The sequence below is a fragment of the Quercus lobata genome, chromosome 12 (genome assembly GCF_001633185.2).
Source record: "Quercus lobata isolate SW786 chromosome 12, ValleyOak3.0 Primary Assembly, whole genome shotgun sequence".
NCBI classification, from domain to species: Eukaryota; Viridiplantae; Streptophyta; class Magnoliopsida; order Fagales; family Fagaceae; genus Quercus; species Quercus lobata.
Genome location: NC_044915.1, coordinates 41,337,376 through 41,358,960, shown reverse-complemented (window position 1 = coordinate 41,358,960; position 21,585 = coordinate 41,337,376). Strand labels below are relative to the sequence as shown.

Genomic DNA, 21,585 nt, shown 5'->3' with positions numbered 1-21,585 from the left:
GACAACCTTAGCAGAGGCAGCTGCTATTTCCGTACGTGTCCTATATGCAAAATGATCAAATAGCTTCTCCCTATCCCATTGTCCTGTGGCACTATCAATAAGGTCTTTCACATTAAAATTAGGCTGAATCTCTCCCAGGAAAACCGGTTTGTGTGTCTACCATTTATGTGTTGAAACTTCAATGTACCTTCCATCCCCTACCTGCCACTTTGATCCCTCTTTAATAATATCTATAGCTGCTAAAAGACTTCTCCACCCATATGAAGGATTGTTGCCCATCTCTGCATCCATAAAAGAGCAATTTGGAAAATATCTTGATTTATATACCCGATAGAACACAGAGTGAGTGTTCTGAATCAAACGCCAAGCTTGTTTAGCAAAAATGCGCATTACTAAAAAGCTTAACAGAAGTATGCCCAATGAATTAAAGGGCACAGAAGAAAATAGCATATGGCTTGCAATTACTCACCACATCAAAAAGCAAGAAATAACACAAACTATCAATAGCCTGGAGATAAAATTGATGTTTCTTTACTCATCAATTACATCCAAATTAAGTCATAGAATCTGCTAATATTCTGTAGCATCACCATAGGTATCCACATTCTCCGTCTTTTATCCAGCACAACATACTTCAAAGAGCAGCATCCAAGTGTTAACTGTTCCAAATCAGAACCAGAAATATTGTAACAAGAAATCAACTTAAGACCTTCTACACACTCATGATTTGCAAAAGCACGAATTCCAACCCCAGTAATTAACTCGCAACCCGTTAAATTAACCTGCTTCATATTCCGGCAGTTCTCAGCTAGTGCAACAAGTGTAGGATCCGAAACATTAATCAACCACGACAAATTCAGTTTCTTGAGAGTTTGAATTGTAGCAATTGCCACACATCCAACATCCGTAACTTTCGGCCCACATTCTGCCATGTTTAGCTCCTCCAAGTAACACATTTGCCGCAAAAGTGATACCCCATAATCTGTAATTTGATCACATTCCGCAAGAACCAACTTTTTCAAAGACCTGGACGAAGCCCCTGTTGCCAATGAAGCCAATCCAGCATCTGTAATTAATGAACACCCTTCCAAATTCAAAGAAGCAATAGAATTTGCTACACCAATTGCTTCAAGAGCTTGATCCGTGATCTTATTGCACCAAGTCAAATCCAAATTGGTCAAATTTTGTGCCAACTTAACAAGCAAAACAACTCCAACATTCCCAACATTCTTCCTCCTCCTTAGTAAAACTTTCGACAACTTGCGACACCCATTTGCTAAAGCACATAGACCATCGTCCCCAACATCATCACAAACCAGTATAAATTCATCATACGGTGTGCGTTTGAAATTGAGGTTGAGGACCTTAATCTTGGGACATGTTTTGGCCATGAATTTAAGGTCATCATCTGTGATGGATTTTGAACATTCAAACGTTACAAGATTTGGGAATCTTGGTAAGAACCCAGAAAGGGAATCGGGTTCGAAAACCCGAATGGATGAGCGGGTAAGACACTCCATTCTCTTCCATTGCTTGCAGACAAGAGAGAATGAGTTTCTGTCATCTGGGTCATGGACCCACTCGAGTATAGATCCTAATTCATCATCTCCCAATTGTGACATGACCCAGATTGTGCTCTTTCTTCTTTGTTCTCGGAATCAAAATTTAAAATAAACACATACACAAATGAATATGAAATGTAAATCAATAATGTTTAGCTACAAATGTACTAGTTTCTTTTGAAAGAAAAAGAAGCAAGTTATGCAAACCCAGATTGCTGACCAAGAAGCCTTTACGTTGCCAAGATGCGAATTTGAAGAAGAACTGGTGGATGGGGATAGATCGCTTCTTCTCTTCTCGTTCACAAAGCAAATTTGTTATTGAAGAGAGTTTCACGCTTTTTCTTTTTCTTTTTTTTGTGGTTGGTATTTACCAAATCTTCATCATTTTTTCTTTTTGCTTTTTTCTCTTTCTTTAAAAACAAATTTTAACCACACATTACAAAATTAATAAAAATTAATTAAAAAAATGGCTGTTTAATGTTTTTTTTTTTTTACAGGATAAAAATTCTACTATAAAGTAATCTAAATGTATATGTGTGTGAAGCCTCTTCTTAAAATCTTGAACCCGACCCTTACCTCCCACACCCCACAAACATTTGTAATTGTAGAGTGACTATCGCACCAAAGGTATGCGGTGGTAATGTTTTATTGCCTTTGATATTGTAATATTCATTGTTTTTTTTCTTTTTTTGTGTTTACATTGTTTAGTTATATTTTGTTATCTCTTAACATTTCACATATTAGAATTACGGTTTTATACCTCAATTTGAGGATTTTATAATTTGGCTATCACTCCATTAAATTAGTTGCTCAATAATTTAATTAAAAGTCTCAATTAAGGATTTTAACTCTCCATTTGTTCAGAGCTTTACCAGAGTGAAAGGATTTAACAGAAGATAGGTTTTCAAGCATTATGTTTATTATGAGAATTAGGGTTTTTCAATCCGGTAAGAGTTTTAACCAAATTGGATGAAATAATTTGTATTTGGGACATCCAATCAGGGTTTGATAACACCAATCAAGCAAAAACATCATAGATTTATGATTAATGGAAGAATAAAAATTGCTAAGATTATAATTTATGTCAAACTTTGGCTTTTTGCTCTTAATTTGTTTATGTAAATTGGGGTGCCCTTAATGCACTTATCAAATTAAGATACATAATTACAAGTTTGAACATATAGTAGGAGTGTGCATGGGTCGGGTCGGATCGGGTTGGGTTGAGTTGAGGGGATTTTTTGACCTAACCCACCATGGTGGGTCAAAAAAAAATTCAACCCAACCCAACTCATCACATAAGTCCAACCCAACCCACATGGGTTGAGTTGAGTCGAGTTGAACCCATGGGTTAGACAAATTTTTTTTTATTACTATTAAATTGAGCAGAAAAAAATATATCACACTTGCCACCTGAGTTGATAAACAAAATATACATTAATATATAAACTAATATTCCAATTTAGTTGTAAACAAAAAATGTTTAAGTATCCAACTGAGTTGATAAACAAAATATAAATAAACTAATATCCTAATTCACTTATAAACAAAATATATATGAGTTCCTAACTCAGTTATAAACAAGATATATCTAAAAAAAATTAAATTTTTTTATTAATTATATAATATATTTAAATATATATTAAAAGAACTAATAGGATTTTATATTATATATGATAATAGGAATCAAGGAAGTGTTCTACAGCTGGTGTAAGGACTTGATTTAGACTCCTAACCCAACAGGAATATGGACTTAAGCCCAAAACAGCCCAAAACAATAAATTTGTAGAGAATGGATTGGAAAACTGGGCTTTCGTGAACCAGATAACAGAAAAACAGGTCTTGATGCTAAAAAGAGAAAGATAACGAAAGCTTGTTAAGGAATAACGTTCTCAGATTGGTCCGAGAACACCGATTCTTAAATATTTACTCGTAAAGCTTTATTACAGATTTGTTTTAAGTTTTTTCTCCCTCTTTTCATGGAGGGTCTTTCATGTTATATAGCCCTCTCTGGACCATCTTGATCCTACACTTGTTAATCATCTGAGCCCTTACTTGAGTACCTGTCCTATCAGACACCCTTTTTGGCTTTCTGTGAGTTGCGTTTGCTAAGGCAACACTGTGCAAAGGTCTTCTCCATATAAATGCGGCCAGAAAAGTAGCTGTAGTGCATTTAATGCGGTGGTAGCAGCTTTCCCATAGATATTTTTGAATCTCTTTCCTTCTTGCACGATCATGAGACACGTTCTTATCACTAGAGCTTTTTGGAGGTTTACCTTAGTGGCTGGAATATGTACTTGAGCTATCTTCATCATATCCGAGAAGGAGCTTCTCCTCGGATCACCTTCCGTTCGTTCCTCATTTATAAGTCTTTCACTGGGGACTTCTGATAACTACTTGCTTCTCTTCGGACAATTCAGCTTTCCCGGACAAAAGCCCAAGGCCCAACACGTCATTCTGGGCCTTTATCCCTACAGGTGGTTTTTTTTTTAATTTATTAAATATATAATATATTTTAAACATATATTAAAATATGGGTGGGTCGGGTCGGGTCGGGTTTGGCGGGTTTGTAATTTTATGACCCAAACCCAACCCGATTTGCTATAAAAAAATTTTGTAACCCAACCCAACCCACCAAGCCCTAAAAACCAACCCGACTCGACTCGACGAGTCGAGTCGGGTCAGTTCAGGTCAGGTTTGGCAAGTTGGTGGGTTGGCAGGTTTTCTGCACACCCCTAACATATACTTAGGTGTGAGGTGACCAAATGTTAGAATCAATCTAAATTTATCTAGGATTAACAAAAGGATCTTACTAGTATTTATTGTGTTAACCGATAGCGTAGGTGTGGAATTATTTATGTTCTTGTTAACTATTATGTTTCTTTGACTTAGGCTTCGAAGATCTTGGTGACAAAAATTTTGCTTATTTAGTTTTCCCATTGAGGTAAGTGGGACTTCATTCACTATTCACCTCACCTTTCCCATGAACATGTTCATTTATGAAACCATTTGGATGCCCCTTCTTGATATATTTCCACGTTTCTTAGATATCATCAAAAATCGTTGTGGCATTATCTTCACCTCTCACATTCCATTCTTACATCTTTAAGCTATCGCATTCTTTAAACATTTTTGAAAAACCTTCTTACCTTAGATGGAAAAAAACAACTACGCCATGCACCCAATATGTAGAAGAAACCACACAAGGCAACCACAATGAAAGTCGACATTGAAATACTACTATTATATCGCTCACTTTTGTTGTCATGATGCATCTATAAAAAAACACCTCAACTATAATGAGATGGATACTCCTAGCTTAGGTCCAAATACTGAAAAGCTTTTGCTCTTCTTTGTCAATGAATGTTTCTTAGATTGATTGTCAGTTCGTCACACTTTATTTGAATTCGTTACATTAACAAACAGAAAAAGGCCCAACCAAGCTGACTGAAGCATTAGCTTGGCATACACACTCATTGCTCCTCACAACAATCCCAGATACTATACTGATGTATGACCCATTTATGGACAAACACAAATTGATTGATCAATGATAATTTATGGAGTAACATGAGATGGAGAATTCAACATTTTCTAACCAGCGCCCTAGTACATAGCTAAATTAACCTTTCTTTTTCTATTGTATACAACAAAACTGAGTCCACATATTTGAGCAGCGTTAACCAATAGATATTATTGCAACGTTAAATTTGACGGAATTACAGCAATTTTTATTTATTTTCTATTCTCTGAAACAAAATTGAGCCCTATTCATGCAACAAGAAATGGGACAGACATCTGTCCCTATCCCAAGTCTGTGAACAAGATTCTTCATATAATAGGCACATTTGTTTTCAATCTATGTATCAGCTTTGATGGGTTTGGGGTAGAAGAATCAGGGATAAGCCTGATCATTTTTGGTGAGATTCTCCATATTAGATGGAAACTTATTAAGCTGCAACAGCTTAGAAAAGATTTAAGGATCCATGAAAGTGGCAATCGGTTAAACATGAATGGTCAGGCAGTATTGATATGCAGAATAACCCACCCAAGTAAATCATATGTCCAATGACAACTACTACGATAAAAATGGACTATGAAGTCCAGGCAGGAATATTATTTCATGCCTATATAAAAATAAACATAATTCTGAAGTTTAAATTTGAAAGTAGAGAACAGATAGAGCACCTCATTCTATTAAGTACAGAACTTAAGGCCATGTAATTTAAAAGAAGAAACAAAGTATTGTTTTGATGTGAATGTCGCTTTTCACTACTGCAAGTTATACTTAAACTAGCATATTACCTTGAGCATCCTGCATTTAATTTACTTGCAATCAGGTAGAGCAACCTTTATGACAGGTACTTAGTATTTAATTAGTGGTGGGGAAAAAATCATGTCCCACATACATATGAGAGCACTAATTCACTGTTCATCCAATCTCAATAAAAATTGAAATCTATGCCAAGAACTACTAATCAGAACAAATTGTTTAAGCTCAATATCATCTTGTCAGTAGCCTGTGCAACTGTACTATTCTTATATAATTAAATGCAAGACTTCAGTATTGCAACTGTACTATTCTCAAACCCTATATATAATTTGACAATTAGTAAGTTCAGAAAAAAATTAAGATGAGTAGAACAGAAAGCACAAAAATGTACATTACTTAAAAGCTTAAACAGAATTATGCCCAATGGGACACAGAAGAAAATAGCATGTTGGCTTGGAATTATTTACCACATCCAATCCAACCAAATTGATATTTCTTTGTTCATCAAATCACCTCCAAATTAAGTCATAGAACCTGCTAATATTCCGTTGCATCATCATAGGTATCCTCAATTTCTTTCCTTTATCAAGCACAACATACTTCAGAGAGCGGCATCCAAGTGCTAAATGTTCCAAATCATTACCAGAAATTTTGCAACAAGAAAGCAACACAAGAGTTTCGACACACCCATGATTTGTAAAAGCACGAATTCCAGCTCCAGTAACTAACTTACAACCTGTTAAATCAACCAGCATCAAATTCTGGCAGTTCTCGGCTAGTGCAAAAAGTGTAGGATCCGACATATTACACAACCATGACAAATTTAGTATCTTGAGAGTTTGAATTGCAGCAATTTCCGTACATCCAATATCCGTAACTTTACGCCCACAATATGCGATGTTTAGCTCCTCCAAGCAACACATTTGCCGCAAAAGCAACACCCCATTATCTGTAATTTGATAACAACTCTCAAGAACCAACTTTTTTAAAGACCTCGACAAAGCCCCTGTTGCCAAATAAGCCAATCCAACATCTGTAATTAAGGAACAACCTTCCAAATTCAAAATGGTAATAGAATTTGCTGCCCCAATCGCTTCAACGGCTTGATCTGTAATCTTATTGCACCAACCCAAATCCAAATTGGTCAAATTTTGTGCCAACTTAATAAGCGAAACAAGTCCAACATCGCCCATATTCTTCCTCGTCCTCAGTGAAACCTTTGACAATTTACGACACCCATTTGCTAAAGCACATACTCCATCGTCCCCAACATCATCAGAAGCCAACAGATATTCTTCAGAAGAAAATTCAACTGGGCAATCTAAATTAAGGTTGAGGACCTTGATCTCGGGACATGTTTTGGACAACAGTTTAAGGTTGTCATTGTTGATCAACCTTGAACATTCAAATGTGAATATATTTGGGAATCTTGGTATGAACCCACAAAGGAAATCGGGTTCCAAAACCCGTATGGACAACCGGGTAAGACCCTCCACTCTCATCCATTGCTTACAGACGAGAGAGACTGACTTTCTGTCCTGCTGGTCATTGACCCACTCGAGTATCAAGCCTAGTTGATGATCTTCCAATTGTGACATAGCCCAGTTTGTGTTTGGAATCAAAATTTATAAAAACACAAACTGAATATAAATGTAAAATTGTACTAACACAAACACAAACACAAAACTATATTGTATAAAACAAAGACTATAGTAAAGCAAACCCAGACACTCAGAGAGAGAAAGGATCTGAAATGCCTACTTTAGCTGAAGAAGGACCAGTGGGTGGACTCAGAAGTCAGATCAGATTCCTTCTTTCTCTCTCTCCTCGTTCACAAAGCTAAGTGTCAAAGTTTCAGACTTTGAATTGGATTCATCTTAAATCTGTTCCGTCTCTTCTCTTCAGTATAACCGTTTGATTATTATTATTCTTTTGATTATTTCGAGGAACCAACCGTTTGATTATTTATACTACTCATTGTCCCCCCTGTTTTTGTTTTTTTATTTATTTTCCAAATCGACATCATTCTTTTATTTGTTTTTTTTTTTCTTTTTTCTTGTCCTTTATGGTTTCTTTCTTTATCTTTTCTTTGCTTTCAATCTTTCCTTTTTTATCTTTATCTTTATCTTTATCTTCTTTTCTTTATCTTTTCTTTACCTATATAAACTTTTTAGATATCTTTTTAGTTAAATTTTTATTTTTATTATCCATCAACTTGTCATCATTTATTTTTAATTATTTTTATATTTATATAATTAATTATTGAATTATTTATGATGTAAAACTATTAGTCATGGGTGAAAATATATAATTATTTTGAAATTTTGTATAATATATAATTTATTCTTAAATAATTTGTTCTCCTTACAAATTAAATAATTTCTAAAAGTAATTTATATCTCTTTGATTTTACAAATATATTATTTTATTATTTTTTATGTTTTTATTGATATTATTCTTTTTTTGAAGTAGTCCATATTCTCATTATATTTTTATAATTTCAGTACAAATAAAATTTTTAAGCTTCAAATTTCACATTTTTTTAATGAAATTATCATGATAATCAAAACTTAACATATAATTATAATGATATTGCTCAAATAATTGATAGACATTCAAAAATATATAAATTATATAATATGGCACTTAAAGGCCATGTAACTTACAAGAAGCAACATGGTTCCCATTTGGATTGCGCGTTTTGCGCGTTTCAGTTTCAGCCTTTTTTTTTTTTCAGCGCATGAACAGTAAAATCATATGAATTTATTATGCAGAGACAAAAATCACTATTCACCACTGTAGCAACACTGTTCATGCACTATAGTAGCACTGTTCACATATTTAAAAATATTAAAAATAGGTCCCACGGCACTATTCACACATTTAAAAATTATTTTGTTACAGTATTTTCAGTTTTCAGTTTCAGCAACAATAAATTCAATCCAAACGGACCCATGGTGTTCTGGTTCGAGTTTAGCTTTTCACTATTGCAAGTTATACTTGCAACTACCCTGTAACTACGAACATCCTGCATTTAATTTACTAGCAATCAGGGAGAGCTACTCCAATTACAGGTTCTTAGTATTTAAATAGTAGGATGTTTCATGTCTCTCACACTGTCACACATATAAATGAGAGCACTAATTCACAGATACATCCAATCCCAATAAAAATTAAAATTTATACCAAGAATAATTATGTTCATGACAAATTGTTTAAGCTCAACAGTCAAAGCATTCTTCCACTCAGATACGCCGGAGCCTTTGAAGATCTAAACACAAGTCAAGTTAATCTGAGTGTTTCTCAAAAAAAAAAAAAAAAATGTTAATCTGAGTTGCAAAGAGAAACACCAAAGATTATGCAGACTAACATGGTGGCAAAGTCAAGGGAAGGAAAGAAAAATTGTGCAGGATGTTTTAGTGAATTGATGCAGTATAGACTGGGGGTGAGATGCTTAGCAATCAGAGAAGCTCTTTAGAAAACAAATCACCTAAACATCATTTCATTTTATCAACTTTAATTATTAGTAAGGAAATCGAGGAAATGAACAAAGGCAACAAATGCATCTAATGGAGAGCAGAGTCCTTAGTTGCAGAATATCAAAGCATCTTGGCACAGAAGATAAATAATTCATGCCATGCATCAAGCTGGGCTGCAAGAACCGCAACAACTAGCTAATCCTGCATTCTTGCCTCCAAAAGTTCATGAACATATTTTGGATTTGTAATGACTATAGTATTGGGCCTATTGGCTAGAACTCTCGGTTAATATCTTCCCTTGAACTTTCATTGTGTTGTAAATAGAAAAAATGTTTAACCTCAAAATCATCTTGTCAGTATCCTGTACAATTGTACTATTCTCAAAGCCTGTGTAGAACGAAATGCAAGAGATATTTTTGTTTAACCTCCCACCATCCCCTACTCAGGGCACAACCCCCCACCCCCCCCCCCCTCTCTCTTCCCTTTCTTTCTGTTCTTTATATGTGCAAAAAAGGTTGTATTATACTATTAGTAGATTCAGATTAAAAATTTAGTCTCTAGAACAGAAAGCAATAAAATGCGCTTTACTCAAAAGCTCATATAGGCCAAGACCTTGTAGCTTAAGTGACACCTCCTAACTGAGATATCTAGGTTCAAATCCCCCAACTATAAAATTATATATATAAAATAAAATAGCTCATACAAAATCAAGCCCTATGAATCAAAGGACACAGAAGATAATAGCACCTGGCTTGCAATTCCTAATACATCGTTTTGCTTGATATAAAGTTTAAATGCAGAAACATACTTTAAAAAAGAAAAAAAGGAACAAAAGAACCTCAGATGAGGTTACCTAACCCAAGGGCCTCCTAAAACGAACTAGAGAGAGCCCTGGCTTCTAATAATACCACAGAACTTACGTCTAAGGGCCCATTTGGCCAGCTACATTACCTTCATGACACAACCAACAGAAATCAAATAGTAAACATCAATTTGACACATCAAGAAGCAAGAAATGACACAAACAGTTACTAGCCTGGATATAATCCAAGCCAACCAAATTGATGTTTATTTGTTCATTAAAGCCTACAAATTATGTCACAGAACCTGCTAATATTCTCTACCATCTTCATAGGCATCGCCGCTTTCCATCCTCTATCCAGCACAACATACTTTAATGAGCGGCATCCAAGTGCTAAATGTTCCAAATCATAAGCAAAAATATTGCGACAATAACTCAACACAAGAGCTTGTACACACCCATGATTTGCAAAAGCACGAATTCCAGCTCCAGTAATTAACTCACAACCTGTTAAATCAACCTGCTTCAAATTCCGGCAGTTCTCAGCTAGTGCTAAAAGTGTAGGATCTGATACATTTGACAACCACGACAAATTTAGTCTCTTGAGAGTTTGAATTGCAGCAAGTTCCACACATCCAATATTCGAAACTTTCGTGCCACAATCTGCCATGTTAAGCTCCTCCAAGCAACACATTTGTCTCAAACTTGACACCCCATAATCTGTAATTTGATAACATCCCTCGAGAACCAACTTTTTCAAAGACCTCGATGAAGCCCCTGTTGCCAAAGAAACCAATCCAACATCTGTAATTGAACAGCCTTCCAAATTCAAAATAGTAATAGAATTCAATGCCCCAATAGCTTCAAGGTCTTGATCTGTAACTAAACAGCACTTTGCCAAATCCATAATTGTCAAATTTTGCGCCAACTTAACAAGCGAAACAACAGTCCAGCAAATTCTCCTCCTTAGTAAAACTTTCGACAATTTGTGACACCCATTTCCTAAAGCACATAAACCATCGTCGTAAACATTATCAAAAACAGTTGTAAACTCGTCGTGGAATGGGCGTTCTAAACTAAGGTTAAGGACCTCGAGCTTGGGACATGTTTTGGCCAAGAATTTAAGCTCATCATCATTGATTAGTGTTGAACATTCAAATGTGACTATATTTGGGTATCTGGGTAGGAACCGACGAAGGGAATCGAGTTCGAAAACCCGTATGGATAAGCGGGTAAGACCCTCCACTCTCAGCCATTGCTTGCAAACTAAAGAGACCGACTTTCTGTCACATGGGTCATGGACCCGCTCGAGTATTAAGCCTAGTTCATCATCACACAATGATGACATTGACATAACTCTCAATTTGTGTTATTTGTGCTAGGAATCAAATGTTAAAAAAAAAAAAAAAAACATATACACAAATGAAAATAAATGTAAATTGCAAAACCTTAATGTTACTCTAATTGGTTATTGCCAAGAGTAGCTATAAAAATATACAAAGTAGTATCAACTATCAAACCAGGCTAGTTAAGCAAACCAAGAGACTCAAAGAAAAAGTATCTGAAATCTGAAAGCTTGCCTTAAAATTTTGGCTTGGAGTGACACTTTTAGTTTAGCTGAAGAAGAACAAGTCAAATGGCCTCTTCACTCCACTTTCACAAACATAAATTTGTTAACGAGGAGTGAGGAGACTTTCGCTGAACCTAAGCCAAGTGTCAATTTGGTGGCCCTTCACCACGATTGAAGCGAATTTGTTTGCCACCGTTAATCTTAAATCTGATCCTGCCTTAACAGCCGTTTGATTACTATCAAAAGATTCAAAACCACCCATGGGGCCTTTTTTGGTATTTATCAAATCACCATCATTTTTATTTATTCATTTCATTTCCAATATGGTTTCTTTCTTTCTTTTCCACTATAAACATAAATTTCAACAAATAAAAGATGACCAAAAAAATACATTTGTCTTAATTTTTTTTTTTTGTTTTCCATTATACCACCGCTCACATTGGGTGGAATTGTACTTCCCCAAGCCTTAAGGGCTTGTGGGGTTTGAGGACCCAAGTTTAAGTGGTCTTGGGTGGGGAGGGGTGGGGTAGTATATTATATTCATTAGATTAAGATTTTTATCTGAGCTAAAAAAAAATTCTTTTATAGACATAGCATTATTCATTAAAAAAATATGCCTAATACTTTTCTTAATTTTTCTGTTGTACAATAAAATTAAATGGTGAATCCAATGTAAGTCATTAAAAGGACATCTCCATTGTTCAATCTCCACCATGAGACTCACTATCATGGATTACTAATAATTTCAAATTCGTGGTTCTCACAACATAATACTGTTGAGGCTCATTTTGACAAGCCCAATAAGAGAAAAAGCCCAACAACACAAGCAGACCAAAGTTAGCAAGCAAGAAAAAGCCATTGAGCTCAAGTGGCAGGAATGAACGGCTCACGGGCTCATAAAGTGGGTCCTTAGGAAGCAAACGAGCTTGAATGGGCCTGGAAAGAGAGAAGAAGCAAACCCATAGGCAGTATGTAGAAAAGCGAGAAGAGGCCACAACAGGCACAAAGTAATACAAGCAAAGAAAGTAAGGGACTAATGGAAGACCCATAAGCCCCAAGGATGAGGTATAAAGTAATTGGGTTAGAGAAGCCTAAAAGAGTTAGTAAAGGCACATAGAAAAGCAGGATTGGAAAAGAGTCGAGGAAGCCCAAGGATGCCCAAGAAGAAAATGGGACACAGGAGCCCGCAAACAATGTAAGAAAAGGCCCAGTGAACACACTGAGTCATTAGGAGGGAAATAAACAATAGGCTCAAAAAGGCCCAGCAGGATTGAGACAAACGACATTACAGCAGGAATAGCAGAGTGGTATGGCAAGAAATGCTAACGAGGTTACAGAGTAAATACAGAGTAAGCCGAGGGAAGGAAGGCCCATGATCCGACAAGGCCCAATCCCCAAAAGAAGCAAGTCATAAAGAATGCCAGATCAAAAAACAACCCACGTCATAAGAAGCCAAAAGTGCACGACAGAATACAAACCAATCTCCAGATCATGGCAAATGCATGAGTAGCAAGCGAAGAAGGTGAAGCACGCGTAAGACCCAAACACCACCAGCCTGTACCTAGCCAATATAAGAAGTGGTGGGTCATGGGTCAGAGGTAAGGGAGGGCATGGTCTGGCGGTGGGGAGAGAGAAAAAACATATTCTAGGGTTCTTACTCAGGCTCTTTTGGGGGAAATGTCTTACTGAGATAACATGCCACACAAAAAAAGCAATGATGAGTTGGAACCACTAGGTGCATGCAATGAGGGATAGAGAGAGAGAGCACACACATTATAACGAGTAGAAAAACCCCAACAAGCAAGCAAACAAACAAAATAGTCTTCTTTGTTTGGCAGAGGGGAACGGCACAGCCAGCACAAGTAAGTGATGATGGCTGAACAACTGACGACCAGTAAGTGGTCGGCAAGGACACCCACACCAGACAAAGGCAATTAAGGACTAAAACAGTAAATACCAGTCACAGTAGGCTCTATATAAAAGATCCCTTGCTATGCACTAAAGGGGATTTGGAAAAAATCACAGTAATAGGAATTTTTAGAAAAAATCATAACCAGAAGTAAGCATTGAGAAGGAAAGGAAGTAAAAAAAAAAAAAAGAGTAAGAAGTAACGAGAGGAAAAGAAAAATAGAGAGTTTAAAACAACAGACATGCACCAATAGGTTGATCTCCTCTCTCCCTCAATAGCCTTGCTCTCTATAAAAGGCAAAAGATCTGTATTTGGGCATAAACCATTTAGGCATGTTCCCTTAAAGCAATTAATTTCTTCTCTAAGATTACTCGTGTTGAGGGAACGGTTTTCCCTTCTTGGTTTCAATCCCGTGTATTAGTTGGCATGACAGACTAACACTTTGATTTTGTTCACTCTGTTTATCCTTCACTTAGCTTATTCTGTGTACGAAAAGTCTTTTGTTGCTCACTTTTATTTATTGTGGCTAAAAGTAATGATTGTATTTTCTTGTGTTATCTGTATTATATCTGCCCGCCATAACTTCTTTATATCGGCTTTGCTTGCCATGGGCATGTAACCAAAGCTTGGCAGACGTGGTGTAGTTTGTGTACAAGTCGGATCAAGGTGAGTTCCAGTTGGACCGGTCTCAATTCCCCTATCCAGAAAATTCGGGCCTAGTGCAGTAAGAAGTAGCCCAACATTACAAACAAGGCCCACCACCTTACAAATACCAAACGTAATTTTTCATTATTATAATGCATTCTAGTAGAATGCATTTTGACATAACATGTTCAGCTTATAGTACAACCTTATGAAAGTAAATTTATTATCAAATAATTCAAGTTTTTCATACTTCCATATAATTAATCCCATAGTAAAACTCTATTCCAAACCAATTTTATTAAAATATATATATATATATATATATATATATGAAGGACCAGCCATTGTTGATGACTAAGAACTAGAGAATGGATAAGAATATGACTTCAATGCTAAATGCAGATTAGGTAAATGTAAGCTTTAGGAAAGAACATTCCATGCTACTTGGAAAAGGACGGAATATCTAATAACTTCTTCTTTCACAAGATATCATTTATTGTTTCTTGCTTCACAACTCTCAATCAATCATTTTTCCACCTCTAACATGCTTTCCATAGTTTACTTCTGCCACCAAGCGTCTCCTAAATTGAGAGACAAATAATGCATGACCAATGACCTTCTTGCTTCCCCTCATTAGCAAACTCTTTCCTTTTCAGACACAAATGCTTGAATTATTTGCCACACACCAACCATACAATTCAGTCAATGCATCCCAAAAAAAAAAAAAATCAACTCTTTTAAAATATGACATTATCATACAGTTTTCCAAAAGAAAATTTCACAGTTTCAATTTGTATGGGGAATCAAGAACCACCTCAACAAAGAAAAGCACATTGTTATTCTCAAAGTTCCCCTAATATTTATAAAATTAATTTAGCTCTCATGTCTTTCGCCTTTGTTGTTTGAGTTTACAATTCACCTCGTGAGTCATTCCTTCCAAGTTCCATTGAGCATTCTATTGGAAAAATAGTATGGAATGAATAAGAAATTGATATTTTCTATGTTCACTTGAAGATGTTATTATAAGTGGTGAAAATCCTTGAATCTCACATTGGAAATGATAGAGAATATGAGTTTGGGCTGGATATAGGGTTGGACTTTAGGCATGTGTGGACTAGGCCCACTTATCCAATTAATAATAATATTTTATTATTTTATTTTTGAGTCAGTAAGTCTGTATACAGCAGTTATCTCTAAAACATTGTTTTGGTTTTAAGTTACATATAATTTCATAGTCTCTCATTCATAATTTTTTTTATTTTAAAAAAAAAAAAACTTTTTAGAGAAAATTCTTCCAGTGATAATATTTTGTGCATTCATTTTGTGTCAAAGAGAGAGAAAGAGACATTGAGTAATTTGTAGAGCACGACCTTGAGTGCTTTGTTTTCATGTTGTAGATCATTTTATCCTAGGAGGCAGACGTCCGCGAGTCTAAAAGCACCACAATGATTGTGTGAGGGGCGAAATTTGCTTTCAAGAGATTGTGTCAAATACAAGACTTGATCTGAATTGTTCATCATTTCACGCATTTAGTCTGTGAGTTTTTAATTATTTGCAGATTTTTCTTTACAAATATTCAATGTTTGTTTATTGCTTATGCCTATCACTTCTATTTGTCATTGCTTATTATTAGATATGTATTTTGTTCCTTTTGCTTTATCGTAAAAGTAAATTGTTGAAATATATCCAACACATTCTTCCAAAATTAAAAAACTGCATTTTTACACAATTGATTTATTGTGTTTTGAATTATAATGAAATCTATAAAGAAAGCATTAAAAGTGATTTACAAAGACGGTAGGTCATTAAAAAAAAAAAAAAAACAAACAAACAAAACAAAACAAAAATCTAAGGATTTTCACGAACAGCCCATACTTTGTCAAACTGCGAAGGCACCAAAATCTTTCTTGTCGCTTTCTCTCTCTCTCATTCCCTCTATCGCTCTCCCAAGTCCCAAGTGCCCATCCCCTCTACATTACTTTCCCTTTCTCTAAAACCAATTAGCAATAATAGCATGTCACATCATAAATTATCTACACAATCACTCGTACTGTCATCTTAGCATCACCGTAGGTGGTTTCCACCTCAAACTCCAATTAAGTAATTTAGTGCTTTCTCAAAAAAAAAAAAAAAAAGTAATTTAGTGCCCAACATCAATGGAGCTAAAGGCAAATATTTTTGCCTTCTTGCTACAGTGAACTGCCTAGACTTTTTTTTTTTTGAGCAGAAACGATAGTAGACTTTATTGATGTATATCACTATGTACAATGGGGAAGAGAAAAGAGGGGCATTCTTCTAACCAAACAATGACCTCCTCTTTCTCTTTTGCAGCATTAGCTAAAGCTAGTGCAGCTCGATTACATCTCAAAGGGATACTAGAAAAAGAAATAAAATTGAAACTATCCTTAATAATGGCAATATCTTCCAAAATCCACGCCACCTCTAGAGAGCATATTCGATCAGAATTCAGCAAGTCCACCAACTCTGCAAAATTACACTCCACCTCCACATTGGAAAAACTTGTACTTTGACAGAATAGTAAAGCTTTCCTCACCACACAAGCGGCAGTACACAGAGGGTTTAATTCCTTCACACCTTTATCACAAGCAGCCGCTAACACTTCTCCAAATTTATTTCGGATAATGAGTCCAATACCCACTGAATATGACTGTTTTGATTGGGAGAGAGCCACATTAAGTTTATAAATACCATCTGACTGAGGGGGAATCCACCTTGCTGTCTTCAAACTGCCGTCCTGCATGTTTTTCTGCTGTACTTCTACATATTCCATTCTGTACAGGTCAGCCCGGTTCCATAGCCCATGATAACAAGGAGCCTTGTTGTTAAAAACAACTCTGTTCCTGCATGTCCAAATCATCCAACAAGCTATACACAATGTATCGAAGACAGCAGCAGATAAAAAAAGGTATTAAAAAAATATTATATTATCACTTAGATGGGTTTCGTGACATAGTGGAATTGAGAGAGGAATTGATAAAAAAAAATGAATAGTATTTGGCTGATGGTAAAAATAAGACTATCAATATAGTGTGTGTTGTAAAATTATATGTTAAAATAGATAAAATTACTTTTTGAGATGTTAAATGTTAAAATTTTTAGTTCCACCAATGTGGATGCTCTGTATACATAAAATGTGGTGAATCATCCTAAAAATAGAAAATTATTTAGTGTATCTAAAATTTTGTTTTTTTTAATAAGCAACAGAATAAAATATTCAGTGACATTTTTGTTTTTATTATTAGTATGAGGTATTGTGTAGCTTAAGTTTCAAAAATACCATAAATGCTTGGATATTACCAAAAAAAAAAAAGACCGTAAAAAGGTTAAATGTGTTTAAATTTACAGCCTAACTTTAAGAGATAAAAATATGCTTTCTCATAAAAGGAAATTCCAATCAAGTATATAATTATATAATAATGCAAAAAGGAAAAAAAAATCACTGTCTATATTCATAATGTACGTAGATTAAGAATATGTTGTGAACGTGCGTGCTTAGAGGCTAGTTTGATTATTAATCTTTTAATTTTAATCACTTACTCAACTAGAAGGAAATAAGTTTCTCTTCAATGTACGCTTAGCTTAACTGTTTATCTCTTTCTCAAAAAAAAAAAAAAAAATTAACTGTTTATCTGTTTTTGTTAGGCAAAAATGGCCCATTACCATCAATTTTGGAAATAATTTGCTCAGAAACACTGTTTCCGAACTATATAGCAATCTACCACTTTTTCGGGCCTATAGCGGCGTTTTTCTGAAAAAAAATTTTATAAGTCCCATAACAGGTTCAAGGGGCCCTATAGTGGCGTTTTTAAGCCCTATAGTGACGTTTTTTGGCCCTACAGCGGCGTTTTCCTGCAAAAATTTTTTTTGTAAGTCCCATAACAGTTTCAAGGGGCCCTATAGTGGCGTTTTTTAAGCCCTATAGTGACGTTTTCGGGCCCTATAGCGGCGTTTTCGGAAAAAGTGGTATTTCCCTAATTATTTCCGAAACAGTGCTCTGTTGCTAAATATTTCAAAAATTAATGCTAATGGGCCATTTTTGCCGTTTTTGTTATCACTCTCTCGTAACAAACCAAGCTGCAGGCCCATTTGGCCATTTAACTTGCCTGGGCTCGTATTATTGACGACCCAGTTCTGTTCCTTAAGCTTGTTCCATCTTTGTTACTTGTCTTGTTCTCCTAAATTTTTCTTTAATCATATTGAATGCACCTTTTTAATAATAGGAATCATTATACGACACTTAGTGTTAAACTATGGTTTTCAGATCCACTTTAGTCAAAATCAATAACAAAGAAGAGAAACACAAGAAATCATTTTTTAATTTTTTACTTTTTTACTTTTTCTTTGCCCTGTGTTTGTAAAAACTACCGACTTCCTAAAGAAAGTAACAATCTACCCGAAAATTGGTGCACCAGTGGTTACATGCAACTAGACTCTACCGACAATCAGGCCAAAGAGGCTAAGAGGAACCTAAACTAAAGTACCTTAAAAGACATTTGACACTAACGCTATCTTACCTAGCAGACAAGGTCACAAGGATTATCTACACCATGTTTCGATGATTCTCCAAGGAAATGCAAATTGGTTTTTTTACTTTTTCAAATAAGATTAATATTTTAAAACTTTTATGGTGACCCCCCAACAAATTGTACGGATATCATACTTGACCTCCAACTCTTAAAATTTAGATTCCAAAGGTGAAAATTCTGATTTCATTAAAGAAATCCTAATCCTACTTGTCTGTAAGTACAACAAACATGAAACAACATTAGAGTTTGTCTAGCGTTTTTTTTTTTTTTTTTAACAACAAAGTTAGTTCAAAGTTTCTCTCTCTTAGTCATGGGTTCACTCCTAAGGATTTGGGTAGTGAAGATTTCAAGTTCAAATTCTGCAATAGGAAGCGCTTAGGAAAAAAAAAATTCTTACTTTTGGCTCATGCTCACTAACATTCTCGATGGAACTAAGTGCACAGTTATAATTCATCCGGATTCCTACAAACTCGAATTCAATGGGTAGGGTGCCACTATAATCACACCTAGGTGGAAAACGCCAACTTAAGTCACCCATCGACCTCCCCTTTTTTTTTCCTCACAATGTAGTTTTAAAGATATATATGACACATCAAATCATAGCAAAATTCAATCTCTACCCTGCCCCCCAAAAAAAAACACGCACACAATTTGTTAAAGCGATCGTCCACAAAATCACTAAACCCATGCACTCACCAATCCATTTGTCAATGTCCAATACATATTTTGGTCACTGCAACACTTTAATTCGTTGATGCATTTTCTAATAATTGGTGGTTGATGCATTTTCTAATAATTGGTGTTTGGTGCGTATTTTCATTGCTTGTTCAAGTCTAGTCACATTTTAACGTCTTATCTTACCTATTAAACTCAAGATTTCACTTTAAGCATAAAAATTTAGTAAGGTAGCCCATCCTCAGACACAAATTTATGCAGTACCTATATAGACCCACGAATTTTGTTTATGATGGTTGGTTGTGTTGGACTATTGGTACAAGATAAAGATAAAAGTGATGAACAATAAACTCGGAAATTTTCAATTACTTAACAAGGTAAATTACATTGGATTTCAGAGGAAGTAAAAGGTCAAATAGGCTATATGGCTGCTCTCTGTCCTTATCTCCAGCTATTAGCCACGCTGCTCTTGCCCTATATTATTGAACAATTCTCAGCTTCTGTTTGGCAAGGATTGGTTGTTGAGTTGTGTATAATAAACAAATCTCTGTCATTATTGTGTTAATTTTAAATACCCAAAAAAAACACCAACTACTTTTTCTAATCTCATGCTTCTCTCTTTAACCACCGAAATTCCATGTTCCATTACAGCTTTCATTTCTACTTTTCCTAATTATGTGTGTTTATTTTACGCGCATTCTCAACCAGTCACTATTTAGATCTTTGTCAATTTGTATTATTATGCATACCAACGAAAACAAAAACAGACTACCCCAGAAAGTGCCTAAGGTCAAATACTCAAAATACAATACTATATGACAATCCATTTTTTTAAAACTTATTAGAAACTATACCTTCTTTTCTTTGCGAATAAAAGATCATCATTTCTAGAACAAATAATTATTTTTTTTCCTCATCAAATAATCTATATTCTATTGATTTGATGGTGTGAAAGTGACATGTATTGGGTTTGTTTGAATTTGATTTGAAACATTTTTTTAAGACGTAGACTTTTAATAGTGTTTTGGATGAATATATAGGACTGAGTAAAATTAATGTGAACGTATGAATAAAATGTATTTGACATTAGTGTATAGTTGGCTGAAAATAATTCAGCACACCAACTACTTTTCTTTTAGAACTGTTTCATTTACTTTTATGGTTAGGTTCCCATGAAAGAATGGGTCACTGCTAAAGCCAGAATTAATGGATTGGATAGGAGCACCAATAGAATTTTAGAACAAATATCAAACAAAACATAAATACAAGTGAGATGGGATATATGAGAAAGCTTTTTTAGTTTTGATAAATAAAATTAAGAACATGAAATGTGCTTGACCTTTTTTACAAACATGTGGAGACCAAATCGACCATATATTTTCTATACCGACGCCAATTATGTAACTTTAGAACACTCTTAATTAATAAATACTTCCTTTTAAATGAAAATTAAATAAATAAATAAATAATTGTAAATTTGTGTCAGAATTCAGAAACATATAATATCCCCGCATACTTTTATTTATTATTATTTTTCTTTAATAAAAATAAAACAAATTGGATGGTAAAATTGTCGTGCATACTGACTACGTAAATTATTACTTTAATGAGTTAGTCTCTCTTTATATAAAGTTCTATCATGTTGATTTTAACTAGCTTGTCAACAAAGCTTTGATCAAAATTGTAAGTTTTTTTTGTTGTTGAGAAACTTAGGAAAAAAATAACACTGTTTGAACTCATAAACTTAAGCGAGAAGAAACACTGTTTAAACTCAAAATTAATACATAGTGCTCGGAGATGAATTCACTCAGACAAGATTGTGTTACCTAGAAAGTCCACAAAATCCACCCTCTAATATTCAACTTCACGCCTTTTTAAGTGTCCGCTTATTCTTATCCAAAAAAAAAAAAAAAGTGTCCGCTTATTTAATACTATAGGCCATTTCAAATAAATAAATAAATATATATATATATATATATATATATATATAAAGACACACACTAGAGGCACCAGAATTTATATAAAATTTACAATATTTTTTGAAAAAGAAAAATGTGTAGAGGGTGTCCAAAGCAATTGAGATAAAGATAAACACTAATGTGCTCACTAGTGAAGGACACTCGAAC

General features: G+C 34.7%; 4 protein-coding genes across 4 annotated transcripts; all 4 read right to left on the bottom strand.

Moving 5' to 3' along the window:
* LOC115970783 (F-box/LRR-repeat protein 3-like) lies at positions 1 to 1,755 on the bottom strand. The gene has a single exon (XM_031090388.1). The coding sequence runs from the start codon at positions 1,620 to 1,622 to the stop codon at positions 543 to 545; it is 1,080 nt and encodes a 359-aa protein (XP_030946248.1). The 5' UTR covers positions 1,623 to 1,755; the 3' UTR covers positions 1 to 542.
* Positions 1,756 to 6,063: 4,308 nt separating this feature from the next.
* Positions 6,064 to 7,769, bottom strand: LOC115971890 (F-box/LRR-repeat protein 4-like). Its single transcript, XM_031091992.1, has one exon. It carries the CDS (start codon positions 7,428 to 7,430, stop codon positions 6,342 to 6,344), a length of 1,089 nt encoding a protein of 362 aa, XP_030947852.1. The 5' UTR covers positions 7,431 to 7,769; the 3' UTR covers positions 6,064 to 6,341.
* Positions 7,770 to 10,318: 2,549 nt separating this feature from the next.
* LOC115972519 (F-box protein SKP2A-like) lies at positions 10,319 to 11,486 on the bottom strand. Its single transcript, XM_031092832.1, has one exon. The coding sequence runs from the start codon at positions 11,465 to 11,467 to the stop codon at positions 10,391 to 10,393; it is 1,077 nt and encodes a 358-aa protein (XP_030948692.1). The 5' UTR covers positions 11,468 to 11,486; the 3' UTR covers positions 10,319 to 10,390.
* Positions 11,487 to 16,479: 4,993 nt separating this feature from the next.
* On the bottom strand, positions 16,480 to 17,028 carry LOC115970658. The gene has a single exon (XM_031090251.1). The coding sequence runs from the start codon at positions 17,026 to 17,028 to the stop codon at positions 16,480 to 16,482; it is 549 nt and encodes a 182-aa protein (XP_030946111.1).
* Positions 17,029 to 21,585: the final 4,557 nt, after the last annotated feature.

What these genes read in the sequence shown, in the direction of transcription:
- LOC115970783 (XM_031090388.1), bottom strand. Translation starts at nt 1,622, where the DNA reads ATGTCACAATTGGGAGATGATGAATTAGGATCTATACTCGAGTGGGTC.
- LOC115971890 (XM_031091992.1), bottom strand. Translation starts at nt 7,430, where the DNA reads ATGTCACAATTGGAAGATCATCAACTAGGCTTGATACTCGAGTGGGTC.
- LOC115972519 (XM_031092832.1), bottom strand. Translation starts at nt 11,467, where the DNA reads ATGTCAATGTCATCATTGTGTGATGATGAACTAGGCTTAATACTCGAG.
- LOC115970658 (XM_031090251.1), bottom strand. Translation starts at nt 17,028, where the DNA reads ATGGAATATGTAGAAGTACAGCAGAAAAACATGCAGGACGGCAGTTTG.